General features: G+C 40.3%; 1 protein-coding gene across 3 annotated transcripts in view; it reads left to right on the top strand.

Annotated features, from left to right (window-relative positions):
* The window catches only part of MOCOS (molybdenum cofactor sulfurase), a 220,795-nt gene extending 197,753 nt beyond the window's left edge, over positions 1-23,042 (top strand). For all 3 annotated transcript variants that reach the window (XM_075022731.1, XM_075022729.1, XM_075022730.1), the window contains 6 exons: positions 3,675-3,756; positions 7,999-8,123; positions 8,742-8,847; positions 12,780-12,906; positions 15,273-15,377; positions 22,795-23,042. In XM_075022731.1, the coding sequence (XP_074878832.1) occupies positions 3,675-3,756; positions 7,999-8,123; positions 8,742-8,847; positions 12,780-12,906; positions 15,273-15,377; positions 22,795-22,941 (692 nt within the window). In that variant the 3' untranslated portion in view covers positions 22,942-23,042. The remainder of the gene's footprint in view (positions 1-3,674; positions 3,757-7,998; positions 8,124-8,741; positions 8,848-12,779; positions 12,907-15,272; positions 15,378-22,794) is intronic.
* The last annotated feature ends 4,130 nt before the right edge of the window (positions 23,043-27,172 follow it).

Below are 27,172 nucleotides of genomic sequence, written 5' to 3'. Positions count from 1 at the left end.
GTCATTGTTATATCTCCCGCTTGAATCATTTCATGGCAGACAAATTTAATTTAGTAAGTTGACTCTTTCCTTGAAAATCCCATGTTAATCACTGTTGCTTTTGTCAGCACTCTTGCCAGCCCGTCGGTAGTTTGTTGCTAATTTAGGACCCGAAGCTGAGCGCCGCATGTGTAGCTGGAGCAGCGATCAGCGTGGTGAGGAGCAGTAGACCTCTGATGAACCGGGCTGCAGCTCAAAGCCTTCAACCGGCCTGTGTCGGTGGCTAACGTTATTTCAGATTTGTAGCTCTTAGCCTGCTGATCACAGCCACCTCCAGGTCTCTTCCAGCTTTGTGAGTTATTTCTCCCACTGGCTGCCTCCCACGCAAGCTGCCTTTCCTCAGCCACGGTAGCGTGCATCTTCCCAAGCTGGGTTTTGTTTCTCCAACTCCCCCTCTCCTCCCCCTGCCCTCACAGTCCCGCTCCTCTGCGAGGAGGCTGTAACACTCGGCTTTCTCTACCGGTTTCCCTGCTGTCATCCGCGCTTTTCTCGTTGTGAGAGCAGGCTGGGGCAATGATCTCCATCTAGAGTGCGCTTTGCTGTCTGGAGTTGTCTCTCTCCAACAGAGAGAGCCTAAGGCAACTCTGCTGCTGGATTAGGTGCCTCTGGTAAGTGCCTAAAGCCGAGTGGGGCGAATCCCACCTAGCTGAAGTGTGCGGCGTTTTTAAAGAACATTCTGCTGTTACACTATTTGATTACAGTGAAGACTTTATCTGTGCCGCTTTTAAAGCATAATAAGTCTCTTCTCTCTCCCCCTCCAGGCACGCGCTTTCCTCTCCCTCTAGAACTTTTCATTAGTGGAAAATTTGTTTATGGCTATTTTATTTCAATATGGTTTAATATTCTCTGTCTTCTCTGTCCAACAAAATAAAATTGTCAGCGTGATTCAGTGTGACAGTAACTACTTTAATACCTTTTGCTGAGTCCTCCGTGTGCTGAGACACCACTTCAGGTTCTTTCTTTAACCCCTGCGTGTTGGGTGTCTCCGTAGCCCGTCTAACAACCAGACTTGGGTGGGCAGACCCGCTGTCTGACCCAGCCCTGCCATCCTGCCACCGCTGTGGGTAGCAAGGACATGAAACTGGGGCTCTAGACATGGCCAAAACTGCTTGAAGGCTTAGGATCTTTCCCTGGCTTGCCTGCAAAATTAGTTGCCTTGCATGGCAGCTGGGGAGCTCCAGGTATTCCCCTGATCCCTGAGGAAGGGGGTAAGGGAGAGCAGAGGGAGAGGAAGGGCTTGTGCTTGGTCTCTCTTTCCTTCGGGAGAGGGAGTAAGATTTTAATTTTGAGAAACTGCATTTATTAATGTTGTCAGAATTATTTTCTTAGGCTATGTGGTTATTAATGGGCATTTCCTATCCTTTTTGACGTGAAGAGTGTAACGAACCCTTGCTATCACAGGACCCACTTTGAGAAAATCAGTGTAACTCTAAATAAGCCCCCATGGAGGAAAAACAACTTCTTCTATATCAACGGCAGTTAACGGTTAGGCTCCCAGCACCTTAAAGGTGGGCAGGAGCAAGTGCCTTTATTTCTAGAAGCTGTATTACTTGAGTGGGAATCAAGGGAAATCTTGTTGTCCTGCTCCATTAAATACATGGGCGCACGGATTACACTGGGTTTGTTCCTGACCTACACAAAAGTCAGCCAAACAGAATTTGGCTGAGAATCCATTTCTGTAGAAGACTAATTTCTATCTTTCCATTTTAGCTAACAGTCAGCATTACTCTGGCAAGTTGGGCATTGGTTTGCCACTGCACAGAGGGAGAAATTTTGAGTCTTGTGAAGACCCTTTAGAATACTGGAGTAGAATGATGCTCGCAAAACTGAGCAAATAATTACACTTTATGGAGTTTATTGTGCCTTCAAATAGTCATGTGTTACTGCCAGTAAAAATAATGGGAATTAAGTGCATACACTGATGAAAGAATATACATGAATAGTTTATATTTCAGTCTATTGAAATAACAGACCTCTGATTTTTCTCATTGACTGAAAATAGGAACTATAAAGACAAGAATTTTTTTTTTATATTAATACTGTGAGCACATCTGTGAATTTTATTATCAAGCAAATGACCATGGAGAATGACAGCTTTTACATTTTAGTAACTGGCAATATTCTGCTTTATTTTTTTGCCTTAAGATAGAATAAAATTGTAATTAACAATGTTTAACTGACCTAAACATCACTGTAAAATGTGTACTGTTCAATAAAAATGTGATACACTTGCTGGTGTATAAAAGCAGGGCTTTTTAAAGCCCTGAGACTATTTTAAGAAATTCTGTGAGTATGCCTTGCTTAGAAAGTATTCTTAAAAGGTATAACAGCTAAGGATGCATACAGGATGAAACCTTTTGAACTCTTCTTTTCCTGAAGGAATAATGCTAATGTTTAATTGTTTCAAAGTACAAGAGCATTACATTAGTTCTAGTCTGTAAGATGGTAACATTGGCTTCTTTTTCAGGTGGGTGCAAGTGAGTTCAATGCATTTATTACATGTTTTATTTTCCGAAGTGAACCTAGCTTTTCCCCCTCGGTCTTCACTTCTGAAGTATACTAACATCATTAACTGAAAAAGGAGTAGACGACTTTCTGTTTTGTAAACTGTGCGTGGAACAGAGCTGATAGTTGGGATATAGTGAGTCTGAACTACATTTCATTACTCTTCAGAAGAGAATAAAACAATTTGATTTCACGATATCATAGAGCTGGAAGAGCTTGAGTCTTACTCGTACTACAATAATATAAACAGGAAGTAGTGAGTAAAATCAAAATGTGCTGTTATAAAGCTGGGATATGGGAGATCAGTCTTTGCTGGTATATGTTGCAGTATAATGGAAGAGTTGGATTTATTGCAGCTGCAAAGTAAAACCCTTTGTCATTTAAGATTATTGTTTTCAATTAACAGAAAGCAAAGTAGTACAGCTTTTCTTTTCGCTTCTAGTAAACCACAGTAGCCTTTCCATCTCCTTGGCTAATTCTGTTCAAGATAAGAAAACTATGGAAGAAGTTGTTAACATAGATCATTACCAGGGATTCCTCATCTGGGTTAAACTTAGAGATGGATGGATGGGAATAATTCTCTCATTAGTCATTTCCATACATTTTATCTTTAAATTATCATAGTTTTATGATACATTACATTTCTTTCCTTGAACAGCCTGTGCTTATTTTTTCTCTTTCCCCCCTCCACCTTTCACCTTTCAGATCACTCCATCCCACCACTCCAAAAAAACCCAACCTGACAGTGATTAACCTCATCTCCTGATGTGCTAGATGGGCCACAACAGTGATAAACTCATCCTTTCAACAGAAACCATGACTGAGGCAGTAATTCTGTGCCAGTTTCATTGCCCGAGATACACAGAGAATGAAGTCACTCAAAGCTGAAATTGTGTATTCCTTAACGCGGTTTGGGTACCAAGGTCATCTGCAGCCTTTGCTCTTTGCATTATCATTTGGAGCCACCTGCAGGCAGAGGATGTAATTCTAGCAAAAAGAAAGAATTTTTGTCAGGTTATTTGGGACACTGCTGTGATTGTGAACAGGTGCAAAAAGAAGAACTTTTTTCATGAGCCTATGATTCTGCATAAATGTTTTCTTTAAATATGGTTTTCTCTCTGCCCATCTAGGTATGGAACCAATATCTGTATCACTAGAAGAAAATCCTGGAAAAGAGGCTGTGATCTGTGAGAGTAAAGTCTGTTCACACAGGTGAGTGAGAGCAGAGAGGAATCAAAGCTGAAAATCACTGTAATGACACTCAGGACATGATCGCATGGACACACAGGGGCAGAAGTCCTTAAAAAAAGAGGGGGAGGGTGGGAAACAATGAATGACTTAGTGGACCAGGAGAAGACAGATTTAGATAGGTAATTTGGCATGCCCAGCATGTCTGGTAGAACACAGTAAAAAATAATAAAAATGAAAAAGCGGGGGGAAGGACAGTACAAGAGACTGTGATGACTTGGCACTCACTTGAATAAGGGAGATCTTTTTTTTTACTTGCTCCAAGGATGAGAAAAGGGAAGGCTGTCCCCAGTTACTTCCAAATGCCAACTGGGGGCCTCAGCAGGACTGGAATTCAGTTCCTTCATTTGACAGTAATGGTGCTGGCAGCTTTGCTGATTTCATGCTGCGCAGATTCAAAATTGCTAGAATCTGCAGAAGTTATAAACAGCTTTCTGTATTTACAACCCTTTTTAATTTTGTTTTGACCACCCATGTTGATCAGTGTCCCCTTAACAATCTCGGGAAGATTGCAGGTGAGTGTGTGAAATAACATTACCTCTAATCAAGACACATACCACTTCAGTAAAATATAACATTATGAATAAATTAATTTCCTATCAGTGAACTTAAGTGTTTATCCATCATATTTTCTAAGTACTTCCCAGTCTCATTAAGTTTTCTGAGTGGCAGTGTATCAAGTACCTTCCTAAAGTACATTTGCATTATCTACTATGTTTCTTTTCACCAAGTCTCTTGGTAAGTCCAACTAAAAGAGCCAGTTACAGATTTATGTCTTCTTTTAACCAAGGTATACTAATTCTTCGTAGCCATCTACATTTGCATCTCTGAGGGTAACATAAACAAACCAGCAGAAGACGTGGCCATTTTCCCCACGGAGCCGTACAGGAAATCATCTTCTCCTTCTTTTCTACTAGCTATTCAGATGATAAAGAGGATCTTTTCCTCAGAAGTGTATTTTCCTCAGGTAGTGGAATTCACCCAAGAGTCATTTGTTTTATCCATCTGTCCCACTTCCCTTAGTGTTGACTCATCCTTAGCCTCCCCATGGTTAGCCCATCTATTACAGGCTGTAAAATAGCCTAGGTTGTCTTTCTCTCTGTGTGCATATAATTTGCTGCCATACTATTTATTGTAGCTTGTCTTTCATGTCACTGACTGTGTCATTTTTAATGTATGAAATAGGAAATTTTCATGGGAAACTGCTTAGTTTCCCATGAAAAAGGACAGAATGGCAAAGAAAGGGGAGATGCAAGACAAATTGCATGGAGTGGACTGTGATTAGCAAATAAACAAGGCAGAAAGTAAGGCAGAAGGAGTGGACAACATTGATGAGGCTCTGAAACTGCTCAGAGATCCAACAGCACTTCATGCCAGGTTCCCGTGTTTCAGCAGGGGAGCCTGCAGGGCCAAAAAATGAGAAATAGGAGCAAAACAGTGCTTTGCAGTAGGACAGGAGGTGATTTGTGGTCTGGGGTCTTTTCTGCAGTATCCGAGGTGAGCAGTGGGACCAAAAGTCTTTGTTAAAAGGCTTTTATTCAGAAGAAACCCCTACTGAAGGCATTTTCCGCTTATTGATTCTGCTTTATGATGCTGTGATTTCATCCAGTTCTGTTGGCCTAGGTGGTTATTCTGGATTTACACTGAGACAGCTGAGAAAAGCACATGATGTAGAATCTGCAAGCAGTCACGTGAGGAAGTTTAATTTCACAGCATCCACGAAAGTTTAATGAGCCCAAGTTTTCCTTGTGAAACAATTCATCAGTGTTAGCCTTCATCTCAGCAGGGGCTGTCCATCAGCATGTGCGGCTCACGTCGGAGGGACATGGCTTTCTAGTATAATATCTGACAGTGGACAGATGCAAGGAGAAGCTAGTGATGTTAAGGTTATTGATGTTGTAGAAGACCCTAAATGCTCAAGGTTAGTGTGCTGCTGAAATAGGCAGGGACACAGCCTCCTCTTTGACAGGCCACAATATCAAAGAGATCAAGAGAAGGGTATCAGTGGTAGAAGAAGACAAAGGTGTAGCTAAAACCAAGGTGAACTGAGCCTGTTGTGCGTAAATCTATGTATTATATCCCTTGGGATCAATATTCAGACTTCAGCTGTCCTTGTTTCTTGTTCTATAAATTACCTAGCGAGAGGGACCAGCTGTAACGCACTGAAGCTAAAAGACATAATAGGAAGATGAGTGAGGGACTCAAGGCAAACAGCGAGTGAACCTGAGAGAACCAGGCCCTCCTTTATAAATTGCCTGACATGTGCCAAATGAAATGTAATGCTGACAGATGTAAAGTAATACTCCAGAAAAATAAACACAAGCAGAAAATGAGTAGAATTGAGCTACAACAGAAAGACTTTGAAACAGACCTTGAAGAGATGATGGTACTTGCTCAGAAAATGGTCTGATGATAAGGGGAAGCAATTTGAAAACACAGGAGTCTTGGAATACAAAAACTACACCGTGACATTTGATGAAATACTAAGAATGCTGCCTGTCTCTAACTCAGCCGCTGTGACTCAAAATAGTAAGCAAATAAAAAAGTGGGCAAAATTTTGTTCTGATTTATGCAGTATTAAGTCCCAGCAGGCTACTGGAGGCATTTGGCTCCAGAGAGAATTTAAATACCCCTAGCACCTCTGTTTGGGTGGGAAAAAATATCGGGGGAACTTGTATCACCTGTACTGTTACCATGGAAGATTCATGCCTTCTCGTTAGCAGCCTTCTCCCTAACGCAGCAACCAGCAAGGACATGAGAACCGCTCAGCTCAGACTATGAAATCTCACGTGGAGACTCACCTTTTGGCCTCTTGCCACAGTGCCTGCATCTCATAGTACCAGAGACTCATTTCGTTTCTAGGACATCACTGGCTAGATGTTGGCATCTGTCCAGTCTCAGGGTGGGGAGAGGGACGCAGAGCTGTACCACAATCAAAATTCAGAACAAGCGCTGAAGAGCTGCCTAATCCCTGCAGGATTATAAAATCCCTTTGATTTCACTTGTCCTGGCTTTCTACCTGTGTAACTCAGTTGAACCTACAAAGCATTTCGTGAAGCCAAGCTACTTCCTCTGTCAGTCCTAGGGCTAAGCATCATTTGCATCATCTTTTGCTGCGAGGAGCTGTCTTCTTGTTTCACAGAGCAAATTATTTCCATGCAGATCAGCTTCTTTGGCTGGGTAGGACAACAAGGTGAGCCTAGGACCACTGCTACTTCACTTTCCTTGCTACAAGAATCCTGCCTAGATGGGCATGAGAATTTACATTCCTCTTACCTGTTTATGCCATTTTAAAGTTAGGTGTTAGTCAAATCTCCTTTTGTAATCAATAGAGTTAAACACTCCCAGAGTGAGAGTCATCCCGTCCTGAGGTCTAATATGGATGGGAACTATTTACCTCTTTCCGATACCTGTGAGGGGAACCCAGACAACAAACTTAAACCAGATGCCTGCTTTTTAAAAGCTTGACGTTAAGATTACTCAGGGCTGAGGAATCAAATGGCAAATAGGATCACTTCCCGCTGGTCCGATCTGTGCCCCTCCTGAACTGAGAGAGGTGATCTCAAAAGCCCTCTAGGAGAGATTACACCCAGGTAAAGAAGGCAAATCTATTGCCAGCCTTGCATAACTTACTAGACAATTTACTAGCAATGGAAATCATCTTTAGATAGAGAGCTATTTGGGCTCTGCTAGTGGAGCCATGTTTTAATGTGGAATGTCTGCAATAACAGGAATTAAATTATGGAATTAACATCATTGTACCTGGTGGGATCATTAAAAATTACATACAGTGTGGCATAGTGGGGCAATCTTAAATTCAACTCAGATTAATCCTCTTTGTTTTAGTAAAAAGCACAGACCAGAAAGTAACTTTTTCATAATACTGTATTGCAATATTATAATATGGGCTACCAGTTACTGTACTTCAGAGTCACTGTCTTGAGCATTATGATTATTTAGTCCTTTATTCCACAGTAATTTTCTGTATAAAACTAAATTAGATCTCGTGAATGTTAACTTCAAGAGTAACAGAGTAAAGTTGAGGAAATGGGGAGACAAAATTATGCAGAATTTCGCATCAGACAATACAGATTCTGTATTTTGTATTGAAAGAAGCAGAATAAACATCTTAGTAATGTGTCTTCAGTTTTGCAAATTAATGTTTGGGCAATCAAATTTTGTTAAGTCCCTCTTTTCTCATAATAGGGTAAAAACATATGACTGTGGAGAAAGAATTGCTGGCTGGTTCTCTATGTTTCTTGGTCGTCCATGTCGCTTGATAAGACAAAGTTCGGACATGAAAAAGAAGTCGCATCAGAAAAATATCAAAGGTATGTTCTCATTCTTAAAAATATTTGTGATTCCTCACTTAGTAAACATCAAGCTCATGGACTTCATACTGAATATAAAACTACCCTCATAAAGGGTGAAAGAGTCATCCGATATTGATCTAGTAGGTTTCAAAGGGTACAGGTATACCCAAACTGTATTTGTGCTGCCCTTCTACTTCTTACGTTTGGTGAAAATGTACAGATACACCAGTCTGGGGGGTGGGGGTGTCATTATGACCATGATTTTGTCTGGAAACTCAATGATCATTTTGAAAACTGATCATGAAATATCTAGAAACAAAGTATTTATTCTTAGATTAAATTTCATTCTAAAAAGGATCAAATTGAAAGAGCATCGAAAATCCATAGATATTGCTCTTGTAAATTGTTTCACAAATTTGGTAAAATCTCAGCTCTGTCTCGGTTTCTAAATGCATTACATCATTATCATTTACAGGTTTGAGGGGATTCTTGGAATCTTTCCTTAGTGCCTGGAGCCAAATGAATAATTTTTTAATGAGAATGAATAAGAGGTCAAAGGAAAGATGAGGTGAAATTACTAGTATAATCTTCCTGATTTTTAACGATCACTTTAGAATGTTGGATTGATTTTTTTAGGTCTAGCATCTGCTGCAAACATCTCACTCTCTCTTGTGAATGAAGCACAATACCTCCTGATAAATGTAGCAAGCATTCTGCAGCTGAAAGAACATATTTCTGCAAGGTAAGATCCTTCTGTCTCCAAGTGTCTCTCAGCGGTCTTGGATTCCAGAATCTTGCCATAAGATGCCAATATAACTGTTTTATCTGGAAATTTAGAGATGGTTACTTTTCAATGTTCAACAAATATATATATGTACTAAACTGCTATAATTACTCATTCCTGTTTGACTTCTGAGAATTTGGATTAAAAGCTTGAACACAATCTGTCTGCCAGTCATCTTTAGGAAAAGTTAAACAAAATTCTTGTCAAATGATTTGGTGGCAGGAGATTATTGGGAGCCGGCCAACTTCTATTTGTGGGAAGAACAAGAACAATTAGGTTTTCTCAACATAAATAATCTGGCAGATGAAAATACAAAATCTTGCTACTCACTGAACTATTTCTTTCCTATGGGAAGGATTAAGATTTAGAGCAAACATTCACAACAGAAATATTTTAAAACTACTTGCAGGACTGGATTAATTTCATTTCTTAATTGAATTTGGCTTTACTTGTACAAAAATGGGAGATAGAAGCAGCAAATGAAACATTGAGCTAGCCCAGAGTTCCAAGATAAGGAATACATTACCAACTAAATTTTTGTATACTGACAATAGAAAGTTGTTGTTTCTTGAATATAACTAGGACAGGCTCAAATTCCACAGAAAATCTGCCCTCAAGGCCTCCATCATAGCTCTGCATCCCACAGCCCCTGCATTTGTCTCTGAGCCCCCTTTTGCTGTCTCACCAAACTTCCCAGGCTCTGCTTGGAGTCATCTTCTCTCCTGTTAGTCACCCACCAAACATGCCTCCTGCACTGAAATTCCTGGTTTGAGTAGAGGAGGGAGAGAGAGAGAGAGAGCGCTGTAGGAGGATACGTATATACCTTCAGGATTTAAAACCACTGACTGAATGAAGCATCACTACAGACCCCTGGAGCCTGCATCGCCTGAGGGTTTCTTTCTTTAGGAGAAGACAGTTGGGCAATTTTAGGATATCATGGCAGTGCTCCTCTGCGAAAAATGCGTGGAAAAGGTTTGTATCAGTCCATCTCTCAGCCATTTTGACTACCCTTTCTGTGAAAGTTAATCCCTTCTTTTGAGGCTTGACTGGCCGGGTTACATCTCCTTGGGAGAACAACACTCGCAGGCGTCCCTTACTCAGACTGGGCTTTTTCCGTGGTGAGACTCAGTGAGGAACCTTCCAGACATGGGATCTGAGTGCAAAGAAGAAGAGTAAGGCTCCACAGGGAGCAGCAAGTGAGGCTGAGGGAGGACAGGGAACTTTGGTAAAACATGCAATGTCAGATGATACACTGATTTTACACCTATTGTCTTCCAGTACAACTAGGCTTGTAATCATCTTTTCTTCAAAGGAAACTCCAGATGTGACTGGAGCTGCCATGGTGCCCGAGAAGCAACTTGTTTCCCACTCTGTAGCACAAGTTGAAAAACTCCTCCCTATTTTGCCATGCAGTGCTTTCTCAGGGTGCTCAGGAAAGGCATTCAGCATAGATATACAGCGCCCTCATTCTGCACTGGTACTAAACCATGGTGTGTGAACTTTCCAAATACTGAACTGCGCAATGTACTTTCAAGAATCTGCACATATGGGCCTTTATTAAATGTTTTTCTTTTTTAGAAAGTATTACTTAGCTTCTTGGCATGTGGGTTTGTTTTTGTTTAATGGAAACCTGCTAAGATTTATAAAACAATTTCAATCTTCAATTGAGTTTTAATTTCTCTTTGTTTGTATCTTCTGTAAGTAAAAATTAATCTTCCAGTTTGCACTTGGCTTTTGGGAGGTGATCTAAAACAGAATCAGCAATTTAACTAAAAATCAGAATGTAACATACTGTTGGAGAGCTACATGTACATGGAGACATCTGTCTCTCTTCAGGTTACCTCCATTAAAGTCCCCATGGCCTGGCCTTATGCTCAAATGTTCTTGTTAGAAATACACCCCTGAAGATGCAAATATTCATTTTCAAGTTTGTCTGTTAAATAAATGCGTTCTGCATTGCAGGGCCCACTATCATGAAGGGTCCAAAGTACCTAACGCGGCTTTGGCAAATTACACAGATTTTCACAACAGATCCTTTTTGAGATTTGCAGGACGAAGGTGCCTGTCACTCCATCCAACCAATGCATGTTTTGAGGGAGGGGAAATAATGGGAATTTACTCAGATACATGCTGCCAAGTAATTAGAAGCAGTTCTGAGGACTGGGGATAGGTGCAAGAGAGGTGAGGTATTTTGGAGGTGAGCCTGAGCAGGTTGAAGGCAGAGACTAGGAGTAGGGGCACCGCAGTCTTTGAGGATCAGCACCAAGGGATAAAATAGTAGAAACTCAAATTAGTTTTCAACAGCTGGCTCAGAACGCCACAGGCCCAGCTCTGAGGTTACCGGGGCTTTTGATGCCCCGCTGGTACCGGCTGGGGTGGCAGTCACTTACATGTCACAAAATGCATTCAAAACTAGAGGCCACGCAGCACCCGAGCTCCAAGAGCCCACAGCAAAGCTAGGAAGAACAACAGCATAAGTGAACTTGTTCATGACTAACTGCTATTTTTCTCCTTGTCTGTTTGAGCATCAGCATAGTCTGCACCTTCTGTTGGCTCCTGTCTCCCGTAATCGTTACGGATTGTGTCTCAGCCATGGGATTGCTTGTGGGATCTCGAGGGAAAACCTGTAGCTTTTCAGCTTCCCATCCCACTTTCTACCCCCCAGGCTGCTGGAGCCCTTGTGAACAGCCAGGGCTTGGTGGAGCTGGGCTTGTGTGGTTTGACTGAAAATCTGCCCAGGCAGCTTATCCTTATGCGCATTTGTCTGCTAAAGAAGATCATCCAGACTATTTTAAATAAAATCAAGCTCTTTTTTTCATCTAACAGGCCTCTTCTGCCCAGACTGCTTGATGTGAACAGTTTTCCCTGTACTTTGATTTTGCATGTTTTTTCTTCATTTTAATTAAAACATATTTTAAACTGTATGTCCTCACTTTTTTAAAATTTTTTTTTTTTCCAGACAGAAGCTTCTCTCTTCACTACTTACCCAGGTTTCTGCCTTTGCTGTAGAGTGTCATATCCCAAAGTTGTCAGACCACAACTGATGGATTATCAAAAATTGTTCATGTCCGTAATGGCTAATGCAAAAAATAAATGCTCTTCCCCACTAACAATGGCAGTGAAACAACTCTCTTGCAAATTTTAGGGCTTTTTTTCTCGTATTGGTCAGGTTCTCCTTTAGAAGAGTGAAGAATGACAATTCAAAGGTGCAGCCAGATTTCTGATATTTGTATGCAGTTTGCTGCTCTGCCTGCCTTATATATGTTCTCCGCACTGACACAAATCTACACTCTGGCAGTTCAAATGCTTGTAAAGAGGTGGAGACATCGCCACACAGAGATTAATTTTTTCAAAACACCGATCATTTGGTGCAATCTGCTGCATCCCAAAGGCAAATAATAATAATACGAGGAATACATTCTCTCATAAAATGCCTTTACTGGCCTTTTTCACCTTCAGCATGAGCTGTTTTTCTCCCTTTTGCCATTGCAGCATCTGCAGAATATGTTTCTATTTGCCTTCTTTTTAGAAGCATTTAATGAGCCAAATGATTGCTAACTCAAAAGATCTTTTCATTTGTTACCATTAGCCTTACATATGATACCTAATAAGGACTTTTCTCATATGCATTGTTCACAATCGCCTGTCGACGTGCTTTCATACCTGCAGTTCCAGGTTACACCTCTGAAGAAACAACCTAGAGGATTACAAATTGTAGTTAAATACTTTGTTCCATTTTCATAGCCTTTGTAATAAAACTTGGTCCAGGTTGTTCTGGAGAAACATTTGCTGAATCATATTAGCCACTAGATTCTTACAGCACAAACATATAGTGCAGAACTAGTTAATAAACCTTATTTTTCTTTTTCTCTGTCAACTCTGTGAGACAGATTGGAAGAGCCATTGGAAATAGAGGAATTAATCCGACGTTTCCGTGCCAACATTGTCATCAGTGCACCAGAGTCCTTTGAAGAGGAAGAGTGGGCTGAGATTTCAATAGGCGCTCTGCGATTCCAGGTGCGAACTCATCTCTCTTGTCCTAGTCCCAGTCTATCACAAAGTATTTTGACCCCTGGAGACAGGGTACTTTTTGCAAGCCTTTGACTGGAACATGGGCGGCACAGTTAGTGCAGATGAAATTTATGAAGTGTGTAAAAAAAAAAAAAAAAACAACCATGCTGTGACCTGTGGCAAACATGCTTCAATATAATTGAAAGGTTTTGACATATTTCCCCACACCCTTTTTTAAAATTTCATAATTCACAATATTTCCCACCTCTGTCCAACTGAGCAGAATAATAATCACTGTTTTGAGGCAGAGTTTACAGCAAACATTTAGCTAGCATGTCACCAGAGAATACTGGTTGCTGTTAAGCATAATAGTCCAAATGTAACCTTGCTTGATTGCTGCACATCAAGCAACTGATTGCCAAAAGACTGGACACGAATACAAGTGAACAATCACTGTCTATTGCCCTCTGTTGTATACATTTCATCCTAATCTCCATTCAAGACATGTTTCTAAGTCTAGCCTGGTAGGGTTTTTTCATATGTTATGCTTCGTATCATATGTAACAACATAATCTGCTTTGTACTGTAAGGAAAATGCTGAAGAGTCAGACTTTGTTGGCAAATGCATTTTTTGAGAAAAACTTCCAACAAAGGATCCATAAAGAAGCTACACTTGAAACCTAAGGGAATGATGCACACATGTATTACATGTTCTGTTGGATTTGTCTGGTTCTTAGTTATGAAATATGTATTTGCAAATGCATTGCCTAGGATGTGAAAGTGGATTATTCATTGTTTTCTTAGGGATGATAATGAAGGTGTGAATAACAGAAGTGCTAGGGTCAAATCTAGCAGCTGTGATACACATCGCTCCTATTTCTTTCTGGTCAGCATACTGTAAGAAATGGAAAGGCCATTTTTTCAGTAAGGGTGGAAAATATGGCTTATCTGCTCTCTTCTTAGGTGCACTTTGATCAGTAAGCTGTAATATGAGTTACAGAAAACTGAGGAAAAATTTCTTTATGTAGGAGATGAGGAATACAAAGGACAAAGTCCTTGGTGTGTAGCTTGTTGGAGGCTGGAGTTGCGCTAGGGAACTCAGCCCAGGATCCTGTTGTGGAAGATACTGTAAAACTACAAAATAAAAAGGTATTTGTGTTTCTGGCATTGAAATACTTTAGGATTGCAAGCTGAAAATAGAAAGGCTTATGCAACTTGCATTGTCTTTTCCAGTCTCTGCTAGGTCCTTATTCAAATACTGATGTAGTAACAGTAGAAATTATGTTAATGGTGCTTGATGCCAGGAAAATGGTAGAAGCAGCTGTTGAACAAAGCAAAGCAGGGAAAAAGGTTTCATTCTCTGTCTTGTTTTCTTGTTCTTTCAATAAAATATTAAAGCTGTGGAAAATCATCTTCTGAAAAAAAGCTGAGCTAATTGTATAGGTTTGATGCTTACGCTGAAGAGTTGTACAAGCAGTTCTAGATGTATCTAGAAAAAAATTAAATAACACTTCAGCTCAGCCTATAAAAATGTTTGTGGTGTAAGGTTTAAATATTTGCCCTATTTGAAATTTATGACACATTTTACAAACGTAGAATGTATATATTGGCATACTGTAAGAACAGTTAGTTTCTATAACGTACAGCTTTGCTACAGTTAGGGGTACAATATTAAGTAAAATGGCAATATGTCTTCCTTCTTCATTTCAATGCTTTAAGAAGAAATTTGTGGCAAGGTTTTTTTCCCTAAAAAGGCACCGTAGTTCAAAAAAGAATTAACTTTAAGGTCCATGCGCTGTATTACATATGATGTTAGACTAGAGGATCTCTTTATTCCTTCTGATTATGTAAACTTGTGAAAAGTCACATTTTGCATTCTGATTATCTACGAGTGCCACGCATATAAGAAAGACATTGTGCATTTCAGCTGCACTGAAACAATATAAAACAAACCCAAGAAAATCCTCCTTGGGTTAAATCCTGAGGCGCTGGCTTAATTTCGTATTCAGTTCTCTTTTGGGCATGTAGCCCTGCCAGCCCGTAGATGAAGTGAAGCCATCAGGAAATACAAATATGTAAATGTTCAGTATTTCTCAGATTCTCTCTCTGGGAAAGTTTTCCTTAAAAAAAGAAAACAAAAGCAAAAAGCGCATTCAAAATTCAGTGAGACCTTTGCAAGTAAACCCTTTGAAAATGTAGCTACTACATTAGGCGAACAGGCCTGGCCTCATACGTAATGAAAGCATAAAAAAACACAGGAAAGATATGTGAAAGTTATGTGTTTAAGTTATTATGATGGTCAGAAGCTTGTACTGTTCTGTGTTGTACTGGTTTGATATATAGCCATGAATCTTCTTTAACTAAAATTGCAGGTTGTGGGTCCGTGTAGCAGGTGTCAAATAATCTGCATTGATCAACAGTCTGGGGAACGAAATAAAGAATTTCTGCAGTCTCTGTCAGCTGCCAGAGGTAGAAAGGTCAGTATAGTACTCCAAAATAGCTGTATGTGTAGATGTATGTGTAAGATGTAGCGTCTTTGTTGCATGCATAGTGAAATACCTGCTGAAAGAATATTCACAATTAAGTTGTTATGCTAATTGTCACCATTTGTTTTTTCAGTAAAAAGAGGATGCACTTACAACCCAGACATGACATGGTTTATTTCCATAAAATGCTCAACATGTTTTTTATTCAGAAATTGACTATTAATATGCATTATTTTTTACTGTGCTTGCTTTTATTCAGTATGTACTGCTTTACAGTGTGTTTATTTTGGTCTTGAAAAACACGAGCTGATGCACTGATGTCATTCAAGGAGAGAAATCTGCAGAAAAAATCAGAAAGTGTTTGAAATGATACAGTTAGCTCGTAAGACTAAACTTTATTCTTACTGTGACAAGCTACTTAGCAGGAAAAACAGAGCAGATGTGAATATAATCAAAGCAGGAGTAATTGATTAAGAAAGTGACTGAAGAATAAGTGTGAAATACAAGCGTTCATTTGGAGTCCTTCTGCTTCCTAAGGTTGCATTGCTTCTTGGAATCGAGAGTGCTCAGGTGATGGCTAGACAGTTCAGCATCCCAAAAGCTTCACAGATCTCCTTATAAGTATTTATTTAGCTGAAAATCCTTACTCTAAATTCATTGCTTCCTGTTTGTTAAGCTTGTGTTGTAGAAGTTCGTTAGCCAGTCAGGGCTCAGAAGCCTCGCCAATACCAGCCGAACACCAGAGACTGGGCACAGCACAGGGGCAGAGCGATAACAAATAGGTTGAACATCATTCACCCAAACAATGCACAAACAAGTGAGAAATAATGCATTCTTTGTTTGGAAAAAAAAAAAAAATAATAAATCGATTCGCCTCAGTGACTCATTAAGCAAACAAAGGGCTACATTTTCAATGGATGTTATCCTCGGTGAACGGCTCTGCCGGCTCCGTCTCGGAGCCAGCCGCCTGGTGCGGAGCGAGACCAGTTTGAAGGGAGCAGGCAGGGGCTGGCTGCCCAGGCACAGCTTCCCGCTGACCTGAGATGACTTGGGGTTGCACAGCAGGCTCTGGCATCCAGCTGGTCCCAGCCAACGGGCGCCTTTGTGAGTGGAGCTCCTGGCCGTGGTGGGTCGCCTGAGGACGAGAGCCCTCTCCAGGTAACGGTGAGCCACAGCTGGAACACGTGGGACGCATCGGAGCGTGTTCTGGCACTCCGGGCAGGGATGCTGCCCAGCTGCCACGTGGGGTGCAGTATGGCAGAGGACTTTACCCCCGTGAGTTTTACTGGATTATGACTTGAATCCTCCGTAGAGGGAAAGCGCTCTGTATTCAGGGACCTTCTTTAATGGCAACAAAACCTTACCCTGGACACAGATTCTCAGGACAGGCGAAGCGTCTTCTGCACATTTCCCACAGCAAAGAGGAGCTTCTCTTTCGTTCTGATTAACTCAGCGATGCAAAGTTGTTCTTGATACAAGCACTCCTAGAACCAAGTAACTCCTTCAAACAGAACGAAGGCAAAGAGAGCAATCCGGCCTCTTGAGAACAACCTGGCGCCAGATAAAAGACGCGTGGCAAGGCGAGGCGCTGCAGAGCACAGTCACAACAATATTCACGCGGCAGAGAACCAGGCCTTCAGCTTTTTTTATTTTTCCCAGCCTTCAGCGCTGCTGGCGGATGGAACCTTGTGAGCATGCCCTGCTCTGCGTAAGGCCAAGTCCTCTGGCTTAGCTTTGACACCTGAAAGAAATAGTTTGAACTGGTAGTTTTGCCTGAACTGGTCTAAGATCTCAGAGCCCATCCCTCCTGCACGTCATCTGGGGGGTGACGGTCACGAGCCGGTTATCAGTGAGCAGCACTCAAGGACTCTGGCATCTTCAGTGTGCTAAGCAGGCCTAGCAGAGGACATCGATCCAAACCTTTCACAGTTCGCAGCAGGGAGAGAGAAAGAACATCCAGTTCATGTGACTGCGTTAAATTGCAGAGCTAATGCTTTGGTGACTCATGTCTCTAGCATGCGCTTTTCTGTTAAGGAGTCATCTAATAGACTCCTTTTTCTTTTTTTATCACATACAGATTCAGCGAAGGAATTTAGCAGTGTTTGTTCCCAGCTGACAATAATGCGATTTGAACTACAAACCCCAAATGCAGCGGAATAAGATTTACACTAATTTCCCAGTAAAAGGGGAACTGGTATTTTTGAAAGGCTGTTGCAGTTGCTTCATTTCCAAAATGTTAAAGATACCGCACATATGAATGACTAGCAAATCCTGAATGCTTAACAAGAGAGCCAGATGTCAATATTTACCATTTTGTTTTGATTTTTCAAGAACACCAACCTGGAAAAATATATCGAACTTTATCAAACTGGTAGCCCAAATGACAGCACTGCCAAAGAACTTCAGTAATGAGCTGAATAAAGTAAGGCTTGTAAGAGGTGGTTCGATATTTATTTCTGAAATCATATTTTTCTCCATCCCTCTGAGACTCTGAGAACCTGCTGCTCCAAGCTGAAAGATTGAGGCTTTGCATAGGTGGATTGCAGCTGAAAGTCAGAACCAGCTACTGTAATTAGCCATACAAGCAATTTGCATGTTTCCCAATAAATGTAAAGCAGGGTGCTGAAGCCTAGCCAGCTACTTTGTATGAAACCTTTTATCACATTGTTTGAAATAAAATGCAAACACCTCTACAAAGCGAACTTGAGCTCTGCTGCCATCAGTTCTGAAGAAACACTCGTTAAGGATTCCTTCTGTAATTTTTGACTGAGAAGGAAAAATGAGCTCTCCTTCTGTGACAGAGCTCTCTCTGTTACTGCAGGAGACTACGAAAGACTAGATAACCACATTAAGCAAATAGCATAAAAATAGCCACACGCTGTTTCACGTGCGTCACCACCTGATGCAAAACACACATAGACAGAAAGGAGAGAACATTGAATTCTTGCCCGTCTTCTGTGTTCTGCAGATGCAGTTTAACGCTAACAATAGCGGAAGCCCTGTGGGTAGATTTGCAGCAGTGCTATAAGCTGGGACTTGCTGTCGAGGTAGCAAAGGGAATTGCATTAGCAGTCTGCCCCAGCATAAATGTATGGATAGCAGTACATCAAGGGAAATCCATTATGTTTGCACATGCCCTCATACACTAAAAGGCTTGTGTTTTTTTTCCTGCAGGCTGTTGATCCTCCTTTATGTATCTCATTTTGCCTTGGGAGAGCTTCTTTCCCTGCAGAATCAGATGCCGTGCCTTTGGATTGCTTACTGAAACGTTAGCAAGGATAGCAAATGACTTCTCTTATCTGATGCATCATTATCATCATTTTCATAGTAACGCAGGGCTTTACACTATGCAATGCTTTTCATCCAAAGATCTGGAACATTTGCAAACAGTGATTGATGTAATTAATAGACCTCTGAATTAATATGGTTCTTTTTTCTCATTGACGGTTGAACTGGAAAATGCATTTTATTTAAGGTAGAGCAAAGGAAAATCAGTTCTTAGGAAAACATTCTGCTGTCCAGATATTTTCAGCAGAACAAGATGGGGGGGTTGACACCAAGTTAAAAGTTTCCCTTTTTTCCAATATGAAAAACCAGCATGTTGAAAGTCAGTTCTTCCACTGTTCTATTTTGTAAGGCTTTGCAAATAAGTTTTGGTGAATCCGGAGCTGATAAAACATCCTTACGTCAGAAAAAAAAAATTGGCTTTAATAATTGCATCTTCCAAACCTTTGCATGGAGGGGAGGTTATGTTATTTTATGTATAAAATGAGCAGATGTGAACAGGTAAATTTATTTACTGGGAGAAGGCAGCTGAGAGCTACATCCAGGGGCGAAATCCAGAACTCATCCATTCAAAGCTAAGTTTTAGCATGCAGTATTACTTATGTGCTTGTTACACATCCCAGCAGGGCATTTTCCCTACCAAGTGCTAGTCTGAATTAACTGATTGTTTAGGAGCTGTAGCTTGAAGGCATCTCATCTCAGCCTTTGTCAGATGCAACACCTCAGGTTTCTATCTTACAAAGGAGATACTGCACCCAGGATATTTCTCTGTCAGTGAATATCTAAGCAGCGCATATTACTGTTGATCCAGTAAGTGTACTTGAGACAACATGCAAGAATGACAGCATTTTATAGCTCCTCCTTTGAGTGCGATGACTATCATATGATTCACTGTTGGCAAGAATAAGAACAGTTTATCTGTTTCTCCCAGCAGTGAAGTGTTGTGCTTTTTACTAATCAAGAAGCTTTACAGGTTTTGTCCCTCTGAAGTTTAAGAATGATGGGAAGAGCCCCTACTGCCATCAGAAGACCGAGCAGATAAAGCCATAGAATTCACAGCCCAGTACTCCCTGCCCAGTTCTAGGTGTGTTCCGGGGAGGTTATATGCAGAATAAAATGCCCTTGAAGTCAGGAAAAGGTAGCAACAGCAGAAAGAGATTATGCAGTTCATTGTAATAACTCTGCAGGCTGTAATCTCTGTGTCTGAAAGCCTCATTTTTCAACAGTGAAAAGTGAGAAGGGCCAACTTCTACATTTTATCGTTCTCTTGAAACAGAGCTGGAGTGGCAGGATGCACAGCTTTTGTCATTGCTGGGGGGGGCGGGGGCGTGCTATTATCAGTATTTGCTGAGTCAAAGATTTGTAATTATTGAAAAAAACAAGGAAATTTACTTAAAAGATATCAAATCTGCTTCTGGTAATCACAAGCTAAATTTTGGTCTTAAGAACATTCACAAATGAAAGAGGTCAGTAATTCCAAGCAGGTATTAGTACTAAAATATGTATACCGTCAGTATACCATCACCATGAAAACTCTGTAGGCATCACCCAGACTCAGCACTGAAAAAAATACTATGAGATTTTAAATGCCCAATCACAGTAGGGAAATACTAAGGACCAATATTAAAACAGTATTTGAGAACACCTGAAGATAAGATGTATTGACACTTGCCTTTTCTTAAATAATTCTGAACGGTTTAAAGTGCTTTAAGGAAAAAAATCTTGCTAAATGATTCACAACAATAGAAAAATTGGTGAATGAAATTCTTCACAGTGAACAATCTGCCCAGCTTTATTTTAGTCTTGTTTTAAGATAAATCAAGATATCAATACAGTAAATATAAATAAAACTTCTCATGTATCAAATAAGTTCATTTACACAGATGAGTTATAAAATTCCTTCCTGCGTGAAATGTGGTGCAGCAAGGACTAATAGTCGTTTTACAATATGTGTTTTATGATTCCCTGATTTTTTAAAACAACGAAATTATGGCAACTGTCATTTTTGCACTAGGGTATAGAAAGTAAATCCAGGTTATTAACCACAAGATTGAAAAACATATCATTTATGCCAATAGAGAAACCACAGCTTGTCAACAAATAAGAGAAAAGCAAGAATGGAAAAATAATACTATGTACTTTCATATTTTAAATGAAACAGTTCCTAACTTATCATTTTACCATCATGATTGATCCAACGCAGTCACTGTGCTAGAGGATTGGGATCTTGCTGTGCTACTGTCGTTCCGCAGCATTAAATACTACGACACTGACCGTAAGGCTCTACCCTGTGTCCACCAGTGTTGACACCATTATGGTCACAGGTATCCAAAAAGTGTCATTAATAGGATAGGCTGGATCGGGCCCAACTCATACCCCATATATATGAAATGCCAGTGAGATGAAGGAATAGCAGAAATAGCCAAAAAAACCTCTGCTTGGAAGCTGTTTTTCTTTTTAATGTTTAGGTTACAAATGAAACGGAAAGACCCAAATTCAGAGTCTGAGGCCATGTTTGGATAGATCTCTGCTTTACACCATCTCTCGTACTTGGGAGTAGGTCTCAGCCTTAGCTTTCACTAATTCTTCAAAGACTAAAAGCTGTTTCATGTTACCTCATTACTGTATCTTTATTTAATTAAACAGTGCAAGAACAGGAGAAAACATACTGCCTTCATATTTAGTCTGTCAAATATGCTCCCTTAAATTCAGCTAACACTATTTTTTTAATTTAATTATACAGTGTAAGAACAGGAGAAAACATACTGCCTTTATATTTAGTCTGACAAATATGCTCCCTTAAATGCAGCTAACACTATTTTTTTAATTTATTGCAATTCCTTTTACCTACTGTATTTTTCTAAACCTGCTGTAAATTTAATTCCCTCAGTTTCAGGATAATCTATCTGAACGGTGGCAGTAAATGTAATCAGGAAATGGAGAAGGAGAATAGAGTTTTGTTTTTAATGAATTTCATTTGCTTATTTATTTACTTTACACTTTAGAGTGACTGGTACATTTTGGCTGCAGCCTACCAAATCAAAATACTTTTTATTGAAACCCGTAAAAAAAAGACAAGAAAATTAGTATTGGGTTTCCAAGGTCCTCAGTTTGAAGAACAAAGACATTCTGAAGTATACAAATCAATTACCAATTTAACATGGTCTTCAGCATTCCTTTATTTCTTACTTTACATCTTTCTTTAATTAACTATTTTCTAATTGTTTGCAAAATATTATCATGAGATTGCAAGTCTGTTTCTTGTGCATTTCTAAATTCTCCACTGTTGGAAAAGCAAACCATGAAACCACACCAGTCTCTTACCGTGACATTTCCAGATCACACCCAGCTGTCCACTGCTACGACTGTAACGTTCAACGTGCTTAAGATCAAGACCACACGTAAAAGTGCAGACACCCAGATCAGGTTTTCAGTGCCTGCGAGGGTTGTATGGTCAGTGGGTGAGGTGGTTATTCTCTTCCCCTTTTCTTTATTATCCAGTATCACAAGGACACACATCTAAGTATTTCTAATATTTATGTAGGATGGCTTCACAGGTAATGACAGATAACAAGTGGTAGTCCTAATAAAACAAACTTTCTGAATATTTTCTGTACGATGTACTAAAATATTCATAAAAACAAATGAAGGGAAATTCACAAAGGCTAGACAGAACAAAGTTCTGTTAACAAAGCGAATAATTCATGGTAGAAGATGCAAGACTTTTCCTCACTGTTTGAACATACATGCATCCTCGTGCTGCTTAGCCTTATCTGTGATAATGCATTAACTGTATTTGTCAAGAAGGCAGAACAGTCATTGAATGACAAGACGGTGAGGGAGTGTTAATTACTTACATGATACTGTGGAACTCATGATGAAATACTACGTTATTTATCCACTTACTTAGGTATTATTCTTGAATAGCATGGGGTTAGCTTTTGTTTACCAGTCTATTATAGTTAATTAGTTTAAAATGTTCTTAATTACATGGAGATAGTACATACCTCCTTATTCTTAAAGCAATATTGGTTTTCTAAACGTATCTGGGTTGTGAGATCCTCTATAGATCTGATTACTGTAACATGAGTTGCATCTCAATAAGTATTTTGCTTTTTTTCAGACAAACTTTGGCATATACCTGATGAACCAGCCCTTGCGCTCATCCCTTCCAGATATTTTATCAGTTGGGTCTCAAGTACTTCCAGTGCTGAAGGAGAATACAGAAATTCAGCCCCCGACATCCAGTGAAGAAAAATGTTCAGGATAGATTCTCCGATGGAGATGAGATATATATGCAACCCCAGGGAAAATTCAGTAGTCAGTTATTAAAAAAAAGGAAAAAGCTTCCACTCATTTGCTTCTGGTTTAAGTCTTTTAATTTTCTGTTTGCTGTAAATGTTATCAGATGGCAGAACCTTGATAATTACAGCTCACCTACATGTTTTTGCTTGTGATTAGGTTACAGCAGCCATAACTCTATTTTGCTCAATTGCTTCAGGATGCAACAGGTTTGATCAAGTTTTACTGGTGGATGACTCCCAAAACAAGCCCAACATCATTGTCAGAAACCCACATCTCAATGAAGGAAAGTAAACACAATAATACACTACTTCCTTATGTTGCTTTGTTAAAACCACATTTGAGAGAGAGGATGCAGGACATATTTTAGAAACAATGTGGGTGGGAAGGGAACAGTGGGGGAGCGGCATGAGAGTACAGTCCATTCACCTTTTCAAAAATAAAACTGAAGGTGATGTGTAGACAGTCTGAAAGCACCGGAGAAGAGGGAACTGTTATTGAGAAATCTGTGTTTCCCTCTTCAAAAGTGGTGTGTGAGGATGCCAGAGAGGCATAAAGATCAATGAAGATTCAATACGCCATTTGCAAAACACATTCCCTGTGAAGCAATTTCATCCATTTGTTCTCAACTTCTTTCTCTTGCTCCCATTTGCTACTTTTCCATCTGATTTATTTTATGGGATGACTTCCCCCACACTTGTTTCCTTACGTATTTGTGAGTGTTGACACATTTTTTCTAATTAGAGATTTTTCAACTAATACAGTCATGTTTTCTATACAAACTTTGTTTATCCTCAGTGGTCTCTGATGGCCACTTAAGGGAACTCTTGACAGTTTGGATGCTTCTCCATCCCAAACAGGTCAAAGTATTCTTTTTTTCTTACTCTTTGTGCCTTTGAATAATGTCCTTCTCAGAAGGCTTTTAATTCTTTAGTCTCGCAAATATGACTCATGCTTTCTGATTTCTGAGAGCAAACGTCTGAAACCTAGGACTTAGTCTGAAATATCCATTATTGTGAAAATTAAAAAACTAAATACAGCAAGCCACACAGCAAAAAAACACACGGAAAGTTGATGTAATGCAAGACTGAACACATTGAGGCCAGGTGTTTTATGACCCCCAACATGTGTCCAACCAGCCACAGAGCAATTTCATGCTTCCAGGAAGTCCTTCTGGAAGAGGAAATTCTCCAAGATTGGTGCTCTATTGCCATTTGGGAAGTGAAAGTTTGACCCCGTTAAAAGCACCATCAGAACTCTCAACCAGCATGATTTAAGTCTTCCTGGGGGCAATTTTGGCTCAAACTGTGTGAAAGTGCTTCTGGCTGAAGCAATCCTTGAGTTGTTTGAGTATAACCCTGGAGGGGAGCAAGCGGCTTTGTGAAAGTATTGGTCAAACAGTCATCCCGAACGGGGAGCGACTACCGCAGAGCGACATACAATGGGAAAAGGGAAGCGCAGTGTGCGAATCAGAATTCAAAGATGGTCTTTTTTCTTTCTCTTCTTTTTTTTTTTTTTACCTGGTTTCTTCTTTCTTTTTTTTTTTTTTTTGTTCTTTTGAAGAACTGGTTTTACTCACTACAGCAGGAGCAGACTCTTAGTCTCTCAGCAGAGCTTTGTAATGGAAATGAGAAGAGACATTATCTGTTTCTTACAACCTGCCATAAGATACATGGAAAGAGAGAGACGTTTCATATGTATGTAAACTGAGGATCAGTTTTGAGAGTTGTACCTTCCACTTCAGAGCCCGAGCACTGCTCCTTGATGTCTGCTTTGAAAAGCAGGGGGTTTATCTGTCTAATAGTCAATTATCTGATGTTGTAATGAGAAGGCTTTCTGGAACCTTGAAAAGCAGTTTCCTGGTATCTAAATCTCTTTTAACTGTTTCACTCTTTGCCTTTCTGTTATGCAGAACATTGTTTTGTTGGATAGAAAGCCAGTGCAACTCTGGCAAATTTAATATGAAGAGACCTGCTGTATGCTGACCTTCAGGTGATCTCTGGTGCTTTGCTCTGTCCTCTTCACCTCACCAGTATGTCATTTGTTTAAAATGGCACAGAAGTTAGAAAAGGAAATTGAAAGCAAACCTCAGCTAGCTCTGTTTCACTTGTTATTGGATTTACTACAAAATAAGTCACTTTGGTACACAGTGGCTTGACAAATACTGTTTGTGAATAGCCTTAATGCAATGTAGGATAACTAGGGATGGGAGGATTTGAACTTTAAAAATGTCATGCTTGGTCATTTTGACCTATTATTTACAGGCAATTACACTTTCTCTCTGCTGTGGCTTAGTAATATTAGATCAAGCATAATTTTGTCATTTTACAGGGGGAAAAAAGGATTTTCTCTGATGTATGAACATACTCATTAGTATATTCTGTGCATTTCCCAGAAGGAACATCCTTGTGCTACAGTGATAGGAAATGTCACAACGCTTCAGATTGATGGAAGAGACATAAGGAATCTTTCATCTCAACAAAAGATAATATTTCCCTTCTAGTAAGTGGAGTGTCCCCGCCAGTATTGAGATGTCTTCCCATCAATGAAGACAAATTCTTCTCAGTGCCAATACTCTGGGGAAAATCTTGAAGTAGGAAGAGTCACTTTTAAATGACATGCACTGTAAGTTTTGTAGAAAGAACATCCCTCCCATAATGTGAAAAAAAATTCAAAGAAAGAGAAAGCTGGCATAATACAAACCCAGGTGCTGCAGGAATGAAAAGGGCGTAAACACTTCAAAACACTGTGTATATTACATAGAAAGATTAGATGTTCTGTAAGGGGGTGACTTCTCAATTGTCAGTATATAGAAAAAAGACAAATTCATATGAAGGCAGACTCTTTCATCTAAGTACACCCATTGCTGCAAAATTAAATCTTTGGACTAATTGCAGATATATATTTACCTTCTATGGATAAGATGTGTACTTAATAGCGTATTTCCAGAGTGCTGTATGTAGGAAGTCCTCTATATATTTGAAAACTAAGTCTGTATTTCCTTAGAATGAATTATTCAGACACAGTCCATCTTCTGTGGGACTTAACTCCTTCCCAAATCTCAAGGCAAAAATGATGATTATTACAAGCTCTAATAATAGCCAGGAGGCCAAAATCACAGAACAGAAATCAGCATTTTTAGGAGAAGCCTCCGAACTCTGTGTTCCCTGATATGACTAAGATATTTCAGATACAGTTTGTGATTTATATACTTTCAATGGCATCCTTCAAAATATGGTCACAATTTTAGGTCACCCTTCTGTCAAAATTATACACAAATCAAAAGGAAGGACTGCATAAAGAATATGATTGTAGTTCATAAATTGTAGAGATTATGCTATGCATTTCTTCTTCAGTCTGGTTTTTAACTTTCTTGGAAATGAAACCAATAAACTATATATTGTGCTTGACGTGTCTACTGGTGGTGGTTGCATTCTTGACCTTCGAGCTCATGAGATGCTAAGTTCTGCTCGGAGGCTTTGCCGGGCTCACGGGGCGAGCACGTGGCTCAGGACAGAAGGGATGTCTCATCGCTGCTGGGATTCACAGGTGAGGTGTTCCTCCAGCTATCGCACTGCTGCCCTCCGTCTGTCTAGTCAGCATGCCAGTCGGTTGCACGCTCAGCCCAGGCCCTGCACAAAATGCACTAATAATCGCTGGTTTCCTTTAAAATATGTCCAGAGGCAGTCCTGTTGGAGCCATCTCTGTTATCCAGAAGTTGGAGCTCTCACCGAGGGTGTTGGAGAAGGGAAGGTTCTTCTTCTCCCCCTCCTTTGCCTGGAGGGATCCAACACCATCTTTCTCCTCTGCCTAACCCATCAGTCAGTAGGCGAGACTGGAGAGTTACCAGGGCTGGGTGTGTGTGGGAATCACAGGGAAGGCTTATCCTCCCCTTCTCATGAGGTTTACACGGAAAACGCTCTGTGATTCACTGGGCCGGAGAGAGAGGGTTATGGGAACGGAGAGGCAGGATCCGCACGTACCGCTGAGGTACTCGTTCGTGTTGGATTCACGGAGGGTGGGAGGGGAAGAGCGTGAGTCTGTAACCCGACAGGTAGGTCACTCCTATGGAGGTGAAAGATGTGGGTACGTCCCCGTCTCTGGTGATACAGCTGTCACGAGGCAGCTACTTGGCCAAAACATAGACACAGCCCGCGGAGAAGGGAGGAGAAGGCAGAGCGCTCCTCCTCTCTGCTGGG

This window comes from Buteo buteo, chromosome 3 (genome assembly GCF_964188355.1).
Source record: "Buteo buteo chromosome 3, bButBut1.hap1.1, whole genome shotgun sequence".
Classification (NCBI taxonomy): Eukaryota; Metazoa; Chordata; class Aves; order Accipitriformes; family Accipitridae; genus Buteo; species Buteo buteo.
Note: the sequence above shows the minus strand (reverse complement) of the source record. Positions and strands in the feature narration are given on the sequence as shown.